Here is an 18597-nt window from a genome sequence, read left to right as displayed (position 1 = left end):
GCTGTGGGGCAATGAATGAAGATCAGACAGGCATATGGGCTCGTAAAAAGCTCAAGAGAGGTGCTGGTCTTTATAAGCGCCATAGAACGAACAATCCAACCTCGTCAGAATAGCGGACCTTATTGGTAGATAAGGAAGCCATTCTCCAGTCCACATTCCAACGTATTAGGCACGATGTTTTGCTGATCGGCAATAGAGCCTGTTGGTCGATGCTTGCATGATGAGCTCAATCAGCATGTATGGGTAGTTTGGTAGTCTGCTTTACGGATTCATTCTCCGAACAAGTGTGGGATAGACGCGAGATAGACACCCTCCAGGATGACCAGCCCTTGCCGTGCAAGTAGGCCAGAAGATGTTTCCTACCTGCTCATCTCACCAAACCTGCAAGCCTAATAACCACATACGTAATGAGTCCATTCCTGGGAGTTCTCCAGCTTTTCCATTTGATAACGCGGGAGATTCAACTTCAATTCCAACCCTCCTGCATAACGGGCGGAATAATGACGTGTTCTTGGCGTTCGCTTCCTTTGCCCGAAAGACGGCAGGATTAAAAGATACGATGGAGTTATAGGAGCGTCCATCAAGTACCGAACAGCACGGAATGTTCCGATCCCAAGATCCAGTTCATCCGCGCTGGAATAAAGGTGCTCCCAGGAGTTGAAAATAAAGTCGTTGCCAGGAAGATCGAGGGGGATGTTTTTACCCAATTTGAGATTCTCAGCGACATGCTGGATAACCTGTCTCAAGTTTGGATCAGTGGTATCATTCCGCAGGGTATTTTGGACCTCTGCGATGACGCTGTGGATCGCCGAGGGCTGTGCAGATGACAGTATCGAAACAGGAAGTCGAGCAACTATAAGCGCTGTCGCATTTCCGAAGTATTCAACTGGTAGTTGAGGGTTCAAGCGGCGTCGGGAATCAACGCCGAACATGCTTGCACTAATGTTGCTCCTCGTCTTTGTGAGACTATGGGCATTTGACTCGCTGCGCACACGGGAAAGACATCGCCAAGCGAAAGCAACAATGGCCTCGAACGCCGTCGGCTGTGAGGTCGTATACTCCCCTATCAGCTTTCGCAGTTCCTCGATCTTCTCGTTGCTCATCCAGAATATCTTGGTTTCAACATTGTCAGTCCCTATAAGTGAATTTCCCGCCGTTGCATTCGCCGATTCCGCATAGTGAGCTTCCCATTTCTTTACAGAAGCCATGGCTGTTCCCGCCTTGGCCATGTCTATGTCCCAGGTTAATCGACCTCTATCATGAATAGCGAGTGCCAGTGACTTGTCAAGATCTTGCTCGTGTATTTGGATTCCCGAAGCTGCTCGTGCTCTCGAGAACCAGCGACGAATGAAACCAGCAAACCCATAGCCATCGGTGATTCGATGGCTTACTTGTGCAGTGAGAACGATACCCCCTCGAATTGATGTCAGTTGGACGACGAAGCTTTCCGGCGCATTGGGGGCCTTTCCCATCTCACTGAGATTGAGGCCCGTTGCGAAATAGTCGATCCACCATGCATGGTCAGGGAATCTCTTCTCCGGTTGCAAGTCCTCGAATGAGATATCTTGTCTCGAAACGACAGTAAAACGTATTGCTGACGATTTATCAACGAGAACATAAGGATGTGCGTTTTCTGGCTCGACTACTCGGCCGAGCAGCTGGGGAAATGCAAAGACGTCTTCGCTAAGTGGCCTAAGAAATGTTTTGAGACTGTCTTCGAGGCGGGAAGCTAAGTTATCTATCGCTTCTGCTGAATTGAAGCCCTCGTCCGACTGGTCGAGCGAGTAAACAAAAACTTTCCGAATATATCGAAGCGGGATTTGCACATCGGCCGGAGACAGCGGGCAAGTGGCCTCGAAAGGAGCATCGGGACGAACAAGATGTTTCTTTACCTCCATTGTCATGTGAGTACTTGAATTTGTGAAGTAAATATCCAGACAAAGGAGACAGGAAAACAGGGAGCACGAACCGTTTTTTTAATCGCCCGATATACATCATTTTCAGACAATTTCTGGGGCCTTATCGATATCTTTCCCCTGAAACATGACGGTCAGAAATTCCCGCGTGAGCAGCGTTAGTCCGGGCCCACACGCTAGGTGAGACTGGCATTGAAGATCCATATGAACTGTTGGCTAGGAGGAAGTTCTTCCGCATCATCCATCATGGTCCAAGCGTGTTCATCTGCCAGATCGACAGGAACATGCTCTGGGAACTTTACCTGTGCACATGGCGGTATCCTGAGGCTCTGAGCCCTATTTGGCTCTTAGCTACTCTATACTGTAGGTATTCTTCAAAAAACGTCTGTGTATAATTGAGTGTTTTGTGTGTATGTCTGAAGAGAATGCGTATCAAGAGCCGTAAGTTTAGACACTGTTAGGTCATCCATGTTTGATATTACGACATCCACCTCAAAAAATGGGACTGCATTCTTGCCAAAAGTTGGTCATTATTATTGCCCCTTATGTTGTTAAACAGGTTGATAAGAGTTGCGTCTATCTGTCGACCCACTGACGATCGCCAATAGAGCCGGAGTTTGGTCGGCCAGCATGCGTAGTATTATTTATCACCCCTTTGAAATATTTCCAATCGGCATCATCATAAACTGACAGGAGATTACATTATTACAGTGCTATGAAAAATAGAAAAAAGAATACATATTGGCTAGAGCGTTAAGCTACTAGGTGAAAAGCTTTGCTAAGTATAGACTTCATTCGAGGCGCGATCTACGTGTACTTGATGGACTTCGATATTTGTTTTTCCTGCTCTTTTGGCCCCCACGCTGCCGATTAACACATCCACCCTTTCGTTAGCAGTGGCGATAACCAGCCATTAGGTTGCCCAAGGAACTAAGTAGATGAAATGGCCATTTTCTTAACTGTCTGCTCGAAGACCTGTAGCGCAGTTTGTGGTTCTGTTTCCTTATCAGTAACACTCCAAAGATGCTTAGAAGTCCACTCACGGTAATATGGAACTTCATGGCCAGCACCATATACTCTCAAATATGAAAAGTTATCGACGGTCTTGAACTCGCCTTTCTTCTCTCCATTAACCGTATACGACTGCAATTGCGCGTTCCCAAACTCGGTTATACCTGGGAAGTCCACCATTTCTGCCACTTTCTGGACTCCTTTGTAGTTACATATCCAGTCCGCATCACCCGCCCAAAGCAGAACTCTGATACCAGACTGCACTACAGCGGAAAGTGTGTCTAGGTAGGTGCGAGAAACTACTCATGCTGTCAGCCACATAGAAATAGCGAAACATCGATGGTGCGTGAACTTACCGTCACCTGTTCCTTGGAAATCTGAGGATACAGCATATGAACACTCCTGATACGCGGTCTTTGCGCCGATTGCTTTCACCACATCAGCCTTCTGTAGATAACTGGAGTACGTCGCCGGTGGATAAGGATCATTAGATGGTTGCCGAACGTCGTAGACATCGAAGTCTGCACTGTCAATGATGCGCTGTTCGATTTCACTGCCGCACGTAGTACTTGCATTTTCACACTCCTGGTTGGAGCCATTCCGAGTGCATTTCTCGACTGCTGGCAGACAATCATTGGCGTAAAAGTCAAGGAGCGAGTTACGCTGGGTAGCATTGATCAATTGCCTGTACGTGTTATTGTATGCGTAGTCAATGTATGCCTTCTCTTGAATTGCACTGTCAAACCAGCCGTTGTTGATCCCAAGAGCGATAATGTTGATGTTTTCACCATCCACCATGCCTGTCTTGATTGCGTCGTTCTGCTTCCGTATATAATGGGTAAATTCCGGTCCGTAGTGTCCACCGTAGGACTGCGCTGGTTAGCACTGGTTTTCTTGATTCAGCACGGGATTGGTACCTCGGTGAATATCGCGAAATCTCGGCTCTCATACTCCGGGAACTGAGCATAGAATGCCTGAAGCAGCTTCCAAACATACGGTGCTGCTGTCTTCGTGCTCGTCGCGTTGTCTACGCCGTAGGAGAATCCGACCCCAATCGGTTGATCGATATAGAGCATATTTGCAAAGTTGTTGAAGCTGTTATTGTTGAGGGATGGCGTTTCCTCTCCATTTACGAAATGACACGGCCCATTCTCTTGGAACAATCCGATCATCGAAGAGCAACCTGGGCCACCGTTGAACCATGCTGCAAGAGGCGCGTTACTGGCATTATTTCGGGCCTCGAAGAACCTGAATATATTAGATAAGGTTGATTGACCAACCTCGGACAACATACCAGAACCACATATTCATTCCCGTTCCTACGGACAGATACCCGGAGTATTGGTTGACTCCGGGGGTGGTTTCGCAGATCCCCGAGTTCTTGACGAACTCCATCTTCGCACCTGTTGCTGCATGCTCGAACACATGGTAGGTGATTCCATCTCGCTCGACGATGGATCTCTTATCATCCACCTGTTCCGTTGGGGCTGCTGTCACTGACCACGCCAGTGCAGCCGAAAGGAGGATCGAGCGAGGATGAAGCCGCATATTGACAGTATGAATTGACCTGTACCTCGTTCTTAGGACTTTGTGCTAGCGTATAGCAGCATCGGCGGCTTTATAAGGCCTGAGAGGCGTAGTACTATCGTCCATATGCATGGATATCCAGGCGCGGTGACCAGGAGAACTCTGCTAGTACTCCAGTCCATTTCCGCATACGCTAGAATATGTCCTGGGAAGTCCCTGTTGATCATTCTGGATATCCATAGACATTGTGCACTGCGGTTCTTATTATAGCGATACGGGAACCTGCATTGATTCTGTGAATCAAGACCCTGCACGGGATGTGATCATCGGCGACCATGACATCGCTATGGACGATGCGGGTTAAGTATGGCCTAACACAACATGCAATGACCACCAATCCACGGACGGGATCGCCTATACCAACGCATGTGTACAGGTTCAGCAATGCTACTGCGACCGCTACTGCAACCGCCAAGTCTTGCGGACCTCCCAACCTGGGCTGGTTCGCAATAATGATGTCCAACGGAACTCCGTGCAAAAAGCGCTTCGGTGCAGGTGAGGTGACAAGCATCGCTACAAGATTCCTCCAAGAAGCACCAAGCACTTCGATTCTGCTGTATGACAAACATCCCAGCAATGGGGGTTATTCCTTTTGTCTTTGGTATTGTCGATTTCAATGTTTTATGGATCAATGAACTCGGACAATTGGACTATCTATTCTCTTCTGGTAGTAGTGCGTGATGCTGTTCTGCGCACCGTGTGTCATCATCTACAAGCTAGTTATTAACTGATATAAAAACCCAAAATTGAGCTCATATCTCGGAGCCAACCAGCAGATTGTACTTGAGCTTGATAATATCTATTCTCTATGACCGGCTGAGATAATGGAATCGAGGCGCTGCTCAAGTTAAGTTATGCTTGTACTTTTGTAAGATTCGTAACGAGAGGGCGACGGTCACATCGGCGATCATTGCCCAGAGGGCCATTCTCGCATCTTGCTGGATCTTTGGGTGTGCATCATCTATCATTGGATGTTATTGTTATTGTGGCTGCATTGACTACACTCCTCTTCTCCCGTTTGGACCTTGCGTGGAACGTAGTCGAGCACAGCTTAAGTATCCTAACATGGTATGTACAATCAGAATGTAGAGCGAATATCCTTAGCGTCTAGAAATCGGCTGCTGGTGAATTGTGCTCATTGAGGGAATTTAGTTGTCAATGAAAGGGAGAATCAAAGGGGCCATGGGTGCTGGGATGTGGCGTGTTCTTTCATTGACCGAAGTACAGCTAGTTGATCAAGGCTATTCTTAAGTCTATCCGCCAACAGCAGCCAAGATAACAAAGAACGAACCATGGTCAAGAAAATAATCTTTTATTGCCAGTCCCCGGATAGTTAAACCCCATTTTCTTTGAGACTGAAGGCTGTACTTGTCGCATATATGACCCTTTTTCCTGCTAGACCGCAACTATGAACACTCACAGACTAAAACTTCGCGGTATGAATTGCATAATGTATGGGGTCCTCCAAATTTTGCGACTGATGTCAATCCCTCAAGAAGACTAGCGGTCTCCTTAAACTCTTGAGACCGTGGAACTTTGCCAGGTGATGGCGAAGGATTATTGGGTTCGATGTCGTCCTTGCAGCGACCCAGACTATACATAAGCTATGTAATCAGTCCAAAGTGTCCGTCTGAAAGGATTGCGCAAGGACCAATACACGCCTGGGAGTCTCGTACCTTCCCCTTATTATTTGATTGACGATTATAGATGTTTTGAACCAAGCAAGATCATCAGAATAAGCATGTGAGATATCTAGTCCCATCACAAAGGACGTGAGCTTATCTTCTACATGATAACCACCTCTCAGTGCCTGCTTCAGAAGGTGGCGTTAATATTATTATCCAATGAAAGCCACATGTCTCATAGGGGCGCTGGTCTGTGCTATTATGTGCTTGGTTGGCATTTCCCCGAGAATTTGACTGCTGATCATCGGGTCGTGAATAGGATATCTCGACTACAGTTTGGAGTGATTTAAAATCTGTACGGGAGAAATTCACAGATTCTCCGTACAAATTCGTTCCATATCTTACCACTGTTTTTGAACAAAGTGCATATACCTCCTCAATCTGCCAAGGAAGTTCCTTTTTTGATCATTCCGATATCCAATGGAGTCATTTGTCAGTATTCTCGTTCTGGTACTCCTCTTCTGGGCGGCCCTCGCTCTTTCTGCTACGCTGTGGAGTTACTTGCTGTCTCCGTTGAAAGTGTTTCCAGGGCCTGTTGCGGCGAGATACACGAATTTTTGGCGATTCCGGGACGTTGTCAGAGGAAACTGCCAGAATACGCACATTAAACTGCATCGGAAACATGGAACTGCTGTCAGGATGGGCCCCAATACCATTAGCCTGTCGGACCCAAATCTGATCAACACAGTCTTCTCGACCAAGACTCTGTGGAAAAAGGTATGGTGTCACCACAATTTCAACCCATCGTTCATCACTGTACCCATTCCATCTAGAAATGACCCATTAACGTGATATAACCATAGAGTGCTATGTATGGAGTCAAGGAACCTATAGTGGACGGAAGAAGCGTACCCAATCTATTCTCCACAAGAGATGAAAATTGGCATTCATTCTATATGCGTCCGATCGCTCCCCTCTACTCTATGACTAAACTATTAGAACTTGAACATTGCATTGATGAGATGATCGTGTGCTTCACCAAAAAGCTTACGGAACGATTTGCCGAGACTCTGAACGTCTGCAATATGGACCAGTATCTGTTATACTGTAAGTGGAGTTTGCGGTCTCCAGCATTCATTAACTGAATTTCGGCTTTAGTTTCCTGGGATCTGATGAACAAGATCACATTCGGGGAAGACCTCGGGATTCTCGATGCTGGAAAGGATGTGACCGGTTTTCTCGAAATATCCGCCCAGGACAGTGACTATTTTGCCCGAGTTTGTACCCAGTGGTTTTCTTGTCCCAGATTCATACTCATATTTTGACATAGACTTCTCAAATTCCTCGTCTGCACCGCTTACTATCCCAGAATCGTTTTTTGCGATTTGGGCCCCCGGCTATGGACTGGGCTGTCGTTCTGGGAACCACAGCCCTTCAGAAACGTCAAGCCAACGGTCCTCCCGAAAAGCCAGACTTCCTCGAAAAGCTACTGGGTGTTAGGAGTAAATACTCGGATATAATAGATGACAATATGATGATAACTTACCTTCTCAACAACTTGATTGCTGGAAGCGACACCACGGCAAATCTCTTATGTGCCACTATCTACTATGTCTTAAAGAATCCGAATGTGCATGAGAAACTCAGCATGGAATGTGCTTCACTTGAAACTCCGGTCAGCTGGAAGAAGGCACAACAGCTCCCATACCTTGACGCCGTCATGCGCGAAGCCATGCGTATCCATCCTGGTGCCGCCCTGATGCTGGAACGTGTCGTCCCAGAGGGTGGCTTGACTCTCCCTGACGGTAGATACATTCCTGAAGGTACGTGACTGGGCATGTGGCTTCTTGGAGAAACCCATAAAATGGGATTGACAAACTGATATCTTCTAGGCACGATTGTCGGCATGAATCCTTGGGTTGTCAACCGTGACGAGGCTGTATTCGGTCCAGAACCCGATAGATTCATCCCAGAAAGATGGATGAAGCAAATTCATGAAACTGAAGCTGAATTCCAGACACGACGTTCAAAGATGAAATCTTGCGAGCTGTCGTTTGGTGCTGGCAAGAGGGCATGTCTAGGGAAACGGCTCAGTCAGCTCGAGAGTTACAAGCTCATCGCCACTCTATTTTCTACTTTCGAGGTTTGTAGACACCCTTATTTTAGCGCTGAAGTTTCCTGTTGTAATGACTAACTCTGATTCTCTTAGATGGGTCTAAGCTTTCCCAGCGATGAATGGAAGGTCACGAATTCCTGGTTTGTGAGAAATGAGAATATCCGCGTCACCCTTAAATCTCGCTCGCAATAGGTTTCAAAGATCCCCCAGAGCAATGCTTGTCAAATAGTAAACGTTAGGTATATTGTACCAGGAGTACGTTCCGTGTATTTACTGCTGAAACGAGGACATTTGTTCAATCTTTTCATAGAACAGACGAACAACTAGCTATTGGGTGAAGACTGCTTTGTTACCTTGGGAAGTGAACCAAGACAACATTACCGTTGGATCACGAAGAGTTCCAGTAATGCTCGAGATTATATTATAAGTATTTCGAAACAGAGACGTCTGTTACTCGAAATAGCAATTCTACTGGGTCTTGAACAGTGGCGAATGAATGTAATCTCAATCGTCACATGACAGATCCGATCATAGGTATATCATCATCCTTTATATCAAGTCCCCGGGCTACTTCAGAAGCAAGAAAGAACATACTTCATTCAAAAAGGGGAAAAAAAACCCGGTATATCCTGTTCAGTAAGTGGTCGTTCGATGATTTAATTCTCCAAACATTCGACTATGTCTTTAATTACTCCCTTGGGCCTTCCTCCGACGGCAGTATTCCTGGGAACGACATTTCTAGGACTATCAACGATCCCACTATTTAATCCGCGCAAAGCATACGATCTCTTTGGCCTTCCCCTATACTATCCTCCGGTCACGAAGACTCCTTCACCGTCAGGTGTTGGCGTCGAGTCCGCTCCTTCGACGTTTCTATACGTCACTGCGGCGCGAGATGTTATGGTCGGAGTCGCCCATTTTATACTCGGATTTCAACATAACAGGGAGGGTATAAAGGCGCTAATGTTTGCAACTTCAGTACGTAAAGCTATCGCGTAACAGTCTTCGAATCCTTTTCTCATCTGTCACCGCGCAGCTATGCTACGTTAATAGGCGCCTATGTCGTTGCTGACGGATTTTTCTTCTGCGTCCAGGTTGCAGCGGAGCTGGATGCGTACATCGTCTGGGCCTACGGAGGTCTCGACTACGGCGGTTGGCATGGTCGATGGATCCTTCATGCTCTCTCGGGCTTGATTCATGCGATTGTGGCATACAATGAGTGGGGTCTATAAAATTTATATGCATCTCTGTCAACTAGTATGACCTGTACAACAACAACAACAGCGCAAATATGTGCATACTGCGACGTCAATTCTGTACCTATATGGGTTATACACAGCATAGCCTCTGAGTGTCAAGAGATGAATGGAGTATTGTTGTCGCCAAGCAGAAACCATTAAATGGGGGACGAGATTATGCCCATGGCTCACATGGAGTGTGTCTGTTTGAGTATCTTGATGACTCCGGCATATTCATTTCCCCCTCCAAGTACTCTTTCACTCCTTTATGTGTGGTTGTAAGTACATTAGCATCTCGATTCTAGCCACACAATCCGATCTGCACAGATGCGGAAACCTCATCCGCACTCGTCTCGGCCATCGGTCTCATATTGCATCTTTTTTGATGCACCAGTAAGGTATGACCAAGGGGAATGAGCACAGCTGGCTTCCAGATTCGAATCGCAATCCCAAACTGTGATCGAATAAAGAACCAGCGACGCTAATAATGACCATCAAACGGAGAACTTATCCAGTCCTCCTTAGCCTATCTGACCGGGCAGTTCTTCCGGTCCAATAAAAAGAGATTGAAGTATATCCTCACGCTTAAGCTACCTGCGGCCCCAATCGGAGAACAGCCTTTTGACCGTTTAAGTACGGTCCTAGTAAGACACTGTCATACCAGACTGTCGGGATGAGAGACGCGGTTCTCCATGAGAGTCGCCCGAGAAGTCGTCCCAGAAGCTGCTCTAACACGTTCGATCCATGGTGATCTTTAGCAGAGGTCTACGGCCCCAAAAGCTGACTGTGAGCGGGTGATACTCTTAGATGATCTATCGATCTAGTTACTGAGCCGTTCCAGTTATATCACGGCCGAGAACAAAAATTTCCGAGTGGCAAATGCGGTCTTTGCATAGTCAGTAGTGGATATGACAGGCAGATCTCTAGATCCACTAGGTAGTTATCTCTGGGCGTAATTTTTATGATAATAATACCTGGGTAGTTACATAGTTACATGGTTCGCGATCCGTCATGCCAACGAGCATTATTTGTCCCTTCTGCGCTTATGGGGGGAGATCGACTGGATTATCATTATCACATATTATACCGACATCGCACCAGGACTTCTTCCCTTCTACCCGAGCGCCTTCAGCGGCTATCCACGAGCCATTGGACGGTAGATCGAGCAGAAGTAAAGGATTCGGGTCGTGGCTCGACTAGTGATCGGCAACGAAGGAAGAAAAAAAAAAAAAATTGCTGAAACTGCCGTGTGGGGAAGAGAGACGCCACCGCGTGTGAGAGAGTTCTCCCGTATCTTCTGAGGCTCAGCTAAACTTGATCTGATCTGCTGCTAGAGAACCCGAAGAAGAGGAACTCCCCGCATACTTGCAACGAACCTGCCATCTCGCGCACTGACCTCTTTTTGACGTCTGGACTCGTCAATCGAGGCATAGCAGCCATCCTGGATCTCTTGTCTTTTCTCTTCCACGAGATGAGCCAGGTCGGTGGGCGATAAGGGAATTGATTCATCGCTGGCAGCATGGGCGACTGGAAGCGACGACGACTGAGGCTGGATGCTGAATATGCATCGCCGGGCCCCGCGGGAAGAGCCTCTTCAGCAGATTCAAACGATACGGCGCTCACTGCGACACATCCGCAACCTGATGAGAGACATCGTTCCAGCACGACGCCTGCGGAGCGAACGGATCGTACCGGCCGTGCCTCGTCGATCCCCGAACGCGCAGACCTCCCGTCCCCGAAGACGCCGCAGTCGGCCATGAACGCAGAAGATGCCTCGTCTCAGTCGAAACCTTCTGGCCGGAGACGAGTTGCGCGAGCCTGTGAGCCGTGCCGGGAGCAAAAGGTCAAGTGCGGCGGACAACAACCAGCATGCGAACGCTGTCAGGGATACGGGGTAGCTTGCTATTATAGCGAGGGGAAAAGGGAACGGGTGGCCAAGTACGTTCTGCTCCGTATTATTCTTAAGGAACTGGGACTGATGATAGATTGCAAACAGGGAGTTAGAGCAGCTCTCCAATCAGGTCCGCAATTATGAAGCCTTGTTGCGGCAGCTTCAATACCGGGTGGACGAACAAGATGCACGACTCATCGAGAGGGCTCTGCCCAACGTGCGCTCGACGCACCGTGTGCCCCTTCCAACCCCCTCTAATCCACTTCAGCAGTATCACCCGGCTGATCGAGTGATGATGTCTACGGAGGCAACGGCGTCGCCATCAGGCACCGAAGCTCTGATCAACGACGCAACGGGAAGAATGGGACACAATTCAGCAAAGACGTTTCAGGTGGTCGACTATACAGACGAGGACTTCAATCGAAATAAGAAAGCCCAGGCGACTGGATTCGTAGGGACATATTCGGATACTTCGTGGATGCAGAAGTTGAAGAGGGATATCCATGAGGAATCGAACTCGACCGTCCCTGTGTCGTCACAGATCCCCAGTGGTGCTAACGACGAAAACTACTCGGTGGCATCCGTCAGTTATTTCCTGGACGACATCGAATTGTCGGTAGCTGGAGATATCGACCCATACCAGTTGCCTTCGCAGGCAGTAGCCGACAAGCTGTTGAACTCTTACTTCAACGTCGTCCATCCCACGTTCCCTATCGTGGGCAAAGTCACATTCATGCACCAATACCGATTATTCTACAGCAAGCCTTCTGTCAGACCGGGGAACAAGTGGCTGGCCATCTTGAACCTAATATTCGCGCTGGCTGCGAAATATACGACCCTCGTTGAAGAAACATTCAGAGGCCCCGACAGTGATCACTTCGTATATTTCACGCGTGCGTGCCAGCTGAGTATCAATAAGGCGCCACTTTTAGCTCACCCGGATCTGCAGCAAGTGCAGGTGGAAGGCCTTATGTCCTTTTACTTCTTGACAATTGGTCAGGTCAACAGGTGAGCGGCTACTGTGCTTTTCTCCTGCAGTTTTCTTTTGTGCAAAAGTAATATTCTGACGACTGTTCTGCAAGATCGTGGAGAATCTGCGGTGGTGCTGTCCGTTCGGCGGTGGCTATGGGCATCAACCTGCGAAGCGAAAGTAAAGTAATATCGAGTACATCCAAGGAGATTCGATATCGGGTCTGGTGGGCCTTGTACACGCTGGAGCATTTACTTTGCATCATGACGGGTCGTCCCATCAGCTACGCGGAGAAGTCGTGTACAACACCGCTTCCCGTTCCATTTGAGGAAGAGGACTTCCAAGATCCCTATGTGGCTGGCGTTCTGTCAAATCACCAACTGCGCAGGCAGTGCCTGGACGATGTTCTCGCTGCTCCTCCGAAGCCTTCTCTCTCCACTACGCCAACGACTCCCAGGAATTCATGGAGGGAAGCTGTGGTTATCCATGGACCGTACCAGCAGGCTGCTGCTAGAGTCCCGAGGATGATCACTCCCAACGTATCACTATATTTTGTCTTCTTCATCGAGTTAACCTTGATCATGCGAAATGCCATCGACACATTGTATTCTCCTGGAGCCGCCCAGCGACCGTGGGTTGAAGTGGAAGGTTCCATCCTGGGGCTAAGTGAGCAGATCGAGACCTGGTTCGAGAAACTGCCAGAAGTGTTTCGGTTCAAGGAGCCTCATAAGGACGATAGGTTTGTAAGACAACGAGCAAGTTTGGCCTTTCGGTATTACAGCACCCGCTTAACCATCAGCCGTCCTTGCTTGCGTCGGCTTGACCGACAACCTAGCAATGACCGAGAGTCTAGCCGGCCGGTGGATAGTACGGCCACGCTGGGGATCAATTCGGCCTGCCAGATGCTAGCCCTGTTGCCCGACGAGCCCGATGTCATCTGGCTCAATCGCATATCCCCTTGGTGGTGTGTGTTGCATTATCTGATGCAGTCAACCGCCGTGCTGCTGATCGAGATTGCCTATAGGGCACAGCATAACCCTCATGGAGTCTTGCCAATATTTGAACAAGCCAAAAAGGCGGTCCGCTGGCTTCATCGCATGTCGTCAGGAAGTGTGGATTCACAACGTGCTTGGAATCTCTGCGATGATATTATCCGTCGCCTGGCTAGAAAACTCTCTCTCGACATCGCTGATTTGCCCACTACTCGTCTAACGGTGGAGACTAACAAGATTCCAACACATCCGACGGTGCTGTCTACACCGTCTATGGATGATCATACAGGGCATCAACCCGCTCCTGATGCCTCAGCATCACATGCGCCAAAGAATATCATGGTGCATCCGTCCGTGCTTACAGAATACGACCAGTACTTGACTTACGACATGGCGCTAGATGATCTTCTGGGTTCTCCACTCCTTTCTCCTGGGAATGCATGCTTCAGTCTTAGTGACATTGATACTGATTACTAATGGTTCTTCATGATCTCGGTGTTCGGAGTTTTACCAAGAAGTTGTAGTATTTGCAGCGGGCGGTGGTCCCATCTGTTCATGTCCATGATGAGTATCGATATTTAACCTTTTTTTTTTGTGCAAACTTTCCAAGCTGGGTCGTTAGGATGAGTTGTCGCTTATTGGACCCGGCTCAAAATCATTTTTATACATTGTACATATACCCAATTTGTAGATGACAATGAGGTCCTACGTCTCAATCTGACTGCAATAGTGTGGGAGGTTGGGCTCTTGTACAATTAAGAAGTCCTATTCGAAATATCCCTAACTTTCAAATGGTGCTGCCCCTCATCGTATCCACACAGCTACATAATGCATATGCCCCTACAGCCCTCAGCAGCAGGAACTTTAGGTCACTGTGATCTTCTTCGCCGCTGCCGGTGCTGCCTTCGGGACCTCAATGGACAACACTCCATCCTTCAGGCTTGCCTTGACACGATCCTGGTCGACACGCGTTGGGAACGTGAATGTCCGGTGGAACTCGCCAATCGACCGTTCGCTGACCCAGTATCGGTGATCCGCTTTCTTGTCCCCTTCATCGGCATTGGGAGAGCTGTACTCGCGCTCCGTCTTTCCCTTTATGACCAGCGTGTGAGAGTCGGTGAATTCGATGTCTACATCCTTCTGAGAGATTCCGGGCAGTTCACCGTCCAGGTGGTATGCTTCCTTTGTCTCGCGGACGTCAAATCGAGGAGCGAACGATCTCACTCCCGTGGGTGTATTGCGAGAGGCGACGTGGTCAGTGTAGTCATCGAGGAGACGGAAAAGGGAGCTGAATTCTCGCTCAGGCCAGCGTGGAATGAGAGACATGGTTCTGACAGGAACGTTTCGTAAAGCGTGAATTCGCGGGGTTGCAAAGAGCCGGCTGGGGATCACGGAGTGTGTAGCTTTTGTTGTGGGACGAAGAAGGGCCTTGGTAGAAGGTAGAATTCTAGAGGTCGAGCGTGTAGACATTGGAATGGAGCGAGATCTGACTCTTATTTGTATCTGGGAAGCTTGGTGGTCTATTATCTATGTCTCATGATCTACACAGGTACATATAGTTTCGAATGGGAATTTCTAGAATACACTGCTGGCAGTGAGGTGACGTGACGATGAAGGATCATGATATTTCAGCCAAGGGGATCAGAGCTAACCTGCATGGACTCATTGTCTCGTCATAATCCATTGGAAACTACTGGTGCGGTGTTTTACGTTGTAGTTAGTTATTGATCTTCCGCTTTATCCGCGATGGCAGTTATTGGATGAGAATCGAGTGGAAAGATATCGCAAAGTCTCGACCATCGCCGGAGCAGGAAGTTAGCCCTTGCACGTTTCTTTACTGATCGATAAGCTGTACAATATGCTTCTATCTGCCTAAAGACATATCAGATAGAATATATCTCTAACGGTGTCTTGAAGGGTTTGATTATCGGCATCTCAGGAGGGCATGAGATCTACAATACATAATATTGTATCACCACCATCAATACTAGAGCTGAAAACCGATACAGCGAACATCTACTTTCACTTATTCCTTATTGAGTTTACAAATGACGTATGTAGGGACGTGCCTGTGATGAAACCCCTGCTTGAAGTTCATACCACATCATATATCAAGACTGTCATACGATCGATACATACTTTGTTTCTAGAGTTGGTTAGATGTCTGGTCTTCTTTCTCAAAATTCGGTACCGTGAAGAGTGCATTGCGTTTGGGTAGAAATAAGCAACGTCTCCGTAGAAATGAAGAATCATCATCCAGATGGTCCTCGAGTCTTGATAGAATACAGAACCTAGTCAGGACACTACTGGCACACTACTGGCCGAGGAATTTCCATCCTAATGCCTCATCGCTGGCGTTCAGTCCTGTTATCGTCACAGTCTGATCATCGCCTGGAACAATGTCTAATGCGCTGTCACTTAGACTAACACCGTCCCTCGCTTCAAAGACGAGGCATTTAACCGGTTTCTTTGCTGAGATGACTATAATGCGTTCGTCGTCCGTCCGCACCGATTCATTTATCTCTAGCCCACGGTGTGTCAAGTCAAGGTACTTGTAGGGCTGCGGCCAGTCAATGTCACGGGAAACGATGCGATCACCTATCCATAACCGCGCAGCGAGCACATGCGCTTCGGGATACGCGACACAATCAATGATACCATCGAGGATGATGTCTGTCGTCCCGTTTGGCATGACATGGATGCCGCGATTTGTCCTTGATTGACAGATCTCAGAGCCGGTACTGATGGAAATAAACCTCAGTTCGACGGTAGCTACGACTTCTGTCTGTAGACTGCTAGCAACCCAAAGGTTGTATTTAATCGTCTTCGGGGGTCTCGCATGACTGACACTCCAATCATGGTGTTCGCGTTCAACTCCGACTGCGACTGGAGTCAATGCTCGTGCTATTGCATAGTATGCTGGCTTCGGGCGTAGAAAGTAATCGACAATTGCCCACGAAATCGCCGGCCAGCAATCATTCAGCTGCCAAACCAAAGCACCACCGCAGCGACGATTGTCTCCCCATTGACGCCGCCAGCTACGGTAGGCATAAAGCATCGTTTCTGCTTGGACTACTTGAGTCAGGTGGATATATGTCTAATTCAATGTTAGCAGAGTCGTGAGTCCTCATAGCATAATTATAGTTAGAGTTACCTGCAAGTCTGTAGAAGTCCGCAGATTTTCCTCGACATAGGTCGCAATCCTACGTTCGTGTCCAGCCGCTTTGTTGTGAAAATCCATTATGTGTGACTGAGGAAACCTGTCAATCTCGTCTTTCACGAAGTAATTGACGGTTTCCAGGTGTGGGAACGCCTCCATGCCGAATTCGCTGTTGAACCGCCCTCCCAGTTGCTCGAAGATTTGGTATTTCTCCTGCGTCCCGTGCCACACTATATAATCGTTAACAACTGTCGAATGCCTTGACAACTGGAAGAGGACAGTTTACCATTCCACTGATGGAGATCGCCTACAGTCGGGTCAGATGTAGGTTTTCCATCGCCCCACGGACTTCCAGGATGGTAAAACACCCATGGACACTCTTCTCTTATAACGGTAGGGAGAAGCTCTTCGTAAATATACCGCGCAGGAAAGTCACTCTTCAACCAGTTGTCCCTATTCTTATCCTCGAAGTCATAAGTGAGACCCTCCTGTTCCTGCACTTGATAATCTTCGTTATTGCCGGCCAAGATCACAATTGCTGGATGGTGGCGCAGTCGTCGTACATTGTATGTCGCTTCTTTGCGAATAGAGTCTAACATGGCAGGCCAAGCGGGATAGTTACCACAGCCGAACATAAAGTCCTGCCATACCATGATTCCATATTCGTCACATGCGTCATAGAATGAATCATCTTCGTATATTCCTCCACCCCATACCCTAGAGGATGTTAGTTGCGCTGGACCACAGCCCAATCGTATTGTTATAGAAGCCAGTAATACCTTATCATCACTTGACGGCCAGCAGCCATCAGTTCGATCCACTGTCGATATCTGTCCTTGGTGATACTGGGGAGAAAGCTATCCGCCGGAATCCAGCATGAACCACCACAAAAGATATCAACTCCATTTATGCGGAATAGAAATGATTTTCCATGTTTATCGAGCTCCTGGACGACTTCCGCCGTCCTGATTCCGATTTTCTTCGATACCTGGTGGAATGCCTCACCGTCCTTGGTGACACAGACTGAGATTTCATAGAGTGTCTGAGGGCCATAACCGTTGGGCCACCACAGCTGCGGATTTACTATGTCAATATCGGCCTTAGCATTGCCATTAGTATCAATTGATACTATTTTGCTCTCCATCTCGTGTCCCATTAAGCTCAAGGAAAATACAGCTTTATACACTGCAGGACTGTCGCCAGTCATCTGAGCGGAAGCCATCACTGTCACTGCTTGATGATCCTTAGACAGCTGAGTCTCCACACAGATATCGTCTACTCTTATAGAGTACATCTCCAGTCGTACTGGTCTCCAGATACCTGCAGTCATGAGTAAGGGACCCCAATCCCAGCCCCAGTGGTACTGGGCCTTTCTGACACCAAGTCTGGCCATTTCGCCATTGTATCCGACCCACCTGTGGTGAGGGTGACTATCTTTGATTTTCCTCGCGCGTATGAGTGCGGAATCAATTTCAATTTCGAGCACATGTTGCTTTTGCGCTTTGAGGAAGTCCGTCACATTCAGGCGATGAGAAAGAAACATATTATCGGATTCGAGAACTGTTGTTCCGTCCAATTTTACCTTGGCGAACGTATCCAACCCGTCGAATAACAAGTCGACCACTGCATTGGGATGAATCGGTGGACTTTGAAACGACCTCCGATATACCCAAGCCCTCTCACCTACCCAATCGGTCCTTAGCTCATTGAAGCCAATGAATGGATCAGGAATCCTGGAATCGCGGTAAGCGGGTGCTTTTCTCGACTTCCGGGTGATGATTGTAACTTCATAAGATCGATACGTACTCTCCATTTGCTAAGAGATCTTGGTGAACAACAGAGGGAATGGACGGCACGGGCATCCATGCCTGTTCCGCGTCGTCCACCTGTTTGAAATACCATCCTGTTGAAAGTGTCTGTTCGAAGATCTTGACCATAACGAAGGGTGCAAAGTAGATGGGCGATGTCTAAAAGTAGGTCTGATGGCTGACTTCGAATGCATGCGTGCGGTTAGTTGCTTAATTGACGTCTGGGAACTTGGCCCGACCGTCAAGATAATCAGCGGGGGTGCCTCTTCCGTACCTCGACTAC

At 48.1% G+C, this 18597-nt stretch overlaps 7 protein-coding genes across 7 annotated transcripts; 3 read left to right on the top strand and 4 right to left on the bottom strand.

Annotated features, from left to right (window-relative positions):
- Positions 1–389: 389 nt before the first annotated feature.
- Positions 390–1898, bottom strand: C8Q69DRAFT_511198 (transferase; the record flags this gene model as incomplete). The annotated part of the gene is made up of 1 exon (XM_028633255.1): positions 390–1898. The coding sequence occupies one exon, from the start codon at positions 1896–1898 to the stop codon at positions 390–392; it is 1509 nt and encodes a 502-aa protein (XP_028480824.1).
- Positions 1899–2663: 765 nt separating this feature from the next.
- C8Q69DRAFT_483771 (putative carboxypeptidase S1) lies at positions 2664–4535 on the bottom strand. Its single transcript, XM_028631730.1, has 5 exons — positions 4222–4535; positions 3845–4175; positions 3284–3797; positions 2960–3226; positions 2664–2911 (listed from the first exon to the last, which is right to left on the bottom strand). The coding sequence occupies exons 1-5, from the start codon at positions 4473–4475 to the stop codon at positions 2847–2849; spliced, it is 1431 nt and encodes a 476-aa protein (XP_028480823.1). The 5' UTR covers positions 4476–4535; the 3' UTR covers positions 2664–2846.
- Positions 4536–6619: 2084 nt separating this feature from the next.
- Positions 6620–8705, top strand: C8Q69DRAFT_439842 (putative benzoate 4-monooxygenase cytochrome P450; the record flags this gene model as incomplete). Its single annotated transcript, XM_028628608.1, has 6 exons — positions 6620–6916; positions 7003–7246; positions 7298–7416; positions 7470–7962; positions 8032–8282; positions 8349–8705. 6 exons carry the CDS (start codon positions 6620–6622, stop codon positions 8445–8447), a joined length of 1503 nt encoding a protein of 500 aa, XP_028480822.1. The 3' UTR covers positions 8448–8705.
- Positions 8706–8933: 228 nt separating this feature from the next.
- C8Q69DRAFT_511195 (hypothetical protein) lies at positions 8934–9487 on the top strand (the record flags this gene model as incomplete). The annotated part of the gene is made up of 2 exons (XM_028633254.1): positions 8934–9204; positions 9258–9487. The coding sequence occupies 2 exons, from the start codon at positions 8934–8936 to the stop codon at positions 9485–9487; spliced, it is 501 nt and encodes a 166-aa protein (XP_028480821.1).
- Positions 9488–10873: 1386 nt separating this feature from the next.
- Positions 10874–14052, top strand: C8Q69DRAFT_195696 (fungal-specific transcription factor domain-containing protein). The gene is made up of 3 exons (XM_028626019.1): positions 10874–11431; positions 11490–12392; positions 12467–14052. The coding sequence occupies exons 1-3, from the start codon at positions 11013–11015 to the stop codon at positions 13821–13823; spliced, it is 2679 nt and encodes an 892-aa protein (XP_028480820.1). The 5' UTR covers positions 10874–11012; the 3' UTR covers positions 13824–14052.
- Positions 14044–14810, bottom strand: C8Q69DRAFT_483762 (30 kDa heat shock protein). The gene has a single exon (XM_028631729.1). The coding sequence runs from the start codon at positions 14670–14672 to the stop codon at positions 14211–14213; it is 462 nt and encodes a 153-aa protein (XP_028480819.1). The 5' UTR covers positions 14673–14810; the 3' UTR covers positions 14044–14210.
- Positions 14811–15612: 802 nt separating this feature from the next.
- C8Q69DRAFT_195722 (putative beta-mannosidase B) lies at positions 15613–18597 on the bottom strand. The gene is made up of 5 exons (XM_028626020.1): positions 18313–18597; positions 17286–18239; positions 16793–17223; positions 16501–16736; positions 15613–16443 (listed from the first exon to the last, which is right to left on the bottom strand). The coding sequence occupies exons 1-5, from the start codon at positions 18441–18443 to the stop codon at positions 15661–15663; spliced, it is 2535 nt and encodes an 844-aa protein (XP_028480818.1). The 5' UTR covers positions 18444–18597; the 3' UTR covers positions 15613–15660.

This window comes from Paecilomyces variotii, assembly GCF_004022145.1.
Source record: "Paecilomyces variotii strain CBS 101075 chromosome Unknown C8Q69scaffold_26, whole genome shotgun sequence".
NCBI classification, from domain to species: domain Eukaryota; kingdom Fungi; phylum Ascomycota; class Eurotiomycetes; order Eurotiales; family Thermoascaceae; genus Paecilomyces; species Paecilomyces variotii.
Note: the sequence above shows the minus strand (reverse complement) of the source record. Positions and strands in the feature narration are given on the sequence as shown.

Excerpts from the sequence above, each read along its gene's own strand:
- C8Q69DRAFT_483771 (XM_028631730.1), bottom strand. The coding sequence starts at position 4,475 with ATGCGGCTTCATCCTCGCTCGATCCTCCTTTCGGCTGCACTGGCGTGG. Across the intron at positions 4,176-4,221 it reads GGAATGAATATGTGGTTCTG|GTTCTTCGAGGCCCGAAATA; the intron begins GTATGTTGTCCG and ends TAATATATTCAG. Across the intron at positions 3,798-3,844 it reads ATTTCGCGATATTCACCGAG|TCCTACGGTGGACACTACGG; the intron begins GTACCAATCCCG and ends TAACCAGCGCAG.
- C8Q69DRAFT_195696 (XM_028626019.1), top strand. The coding sequence starts at position 11,013 with ATGGGCGACTGGAAGCGACGACGACTGAGGCTGGATGCTGAATATGCA. Across the intron at positions 11,432-11,489 it reads AAAAGGGAACGGGTGGCCAA|GGAGTTAGAGCAGCTCTCCA; the intron begins GTACGTTCTGCT and ends GATTGCAAACAG. Across the intron at positions 12,393-12,466 it reads ACAATTGGTCAGGTCAACAG|ATCGTGGAGAATCTGCGGTG; the intron begins GTGAGCGGCTAC and ends CTGTTCTGCAAG.
- C8Q69DRAFT_483762 (XM_028631729.1), bottom strand. The coding sequence starts at position 14,672 with ATGTCTCTCATTCCACGCTGGCCTGAGCGAGAATTCAGCTCCCTTTTC.
- C8Q69DRAFT_195722 (XM_028626020.1), bottom strand. The coding sequence starts at position 18,443 with ATGGTCAAGATCTTCGAACAGACACTTTCAACAGGATGGTATTTCAAA. Across the intron at positions 16,737-16,792 it reads CGATCTCCATCAGTGGAATG|TGTGGCACGGGACGCAGGAG; the intron begins GTAAACTGTCCT and ends ACGATTATATAG. Across the intron at positions 16,444-16,500 it reads GGACTTCTACAGACTTGCAG|ACATATATCCACCTGACTCA; the intron begins GTAACTCTAACT and ends ACATTGAATTAG.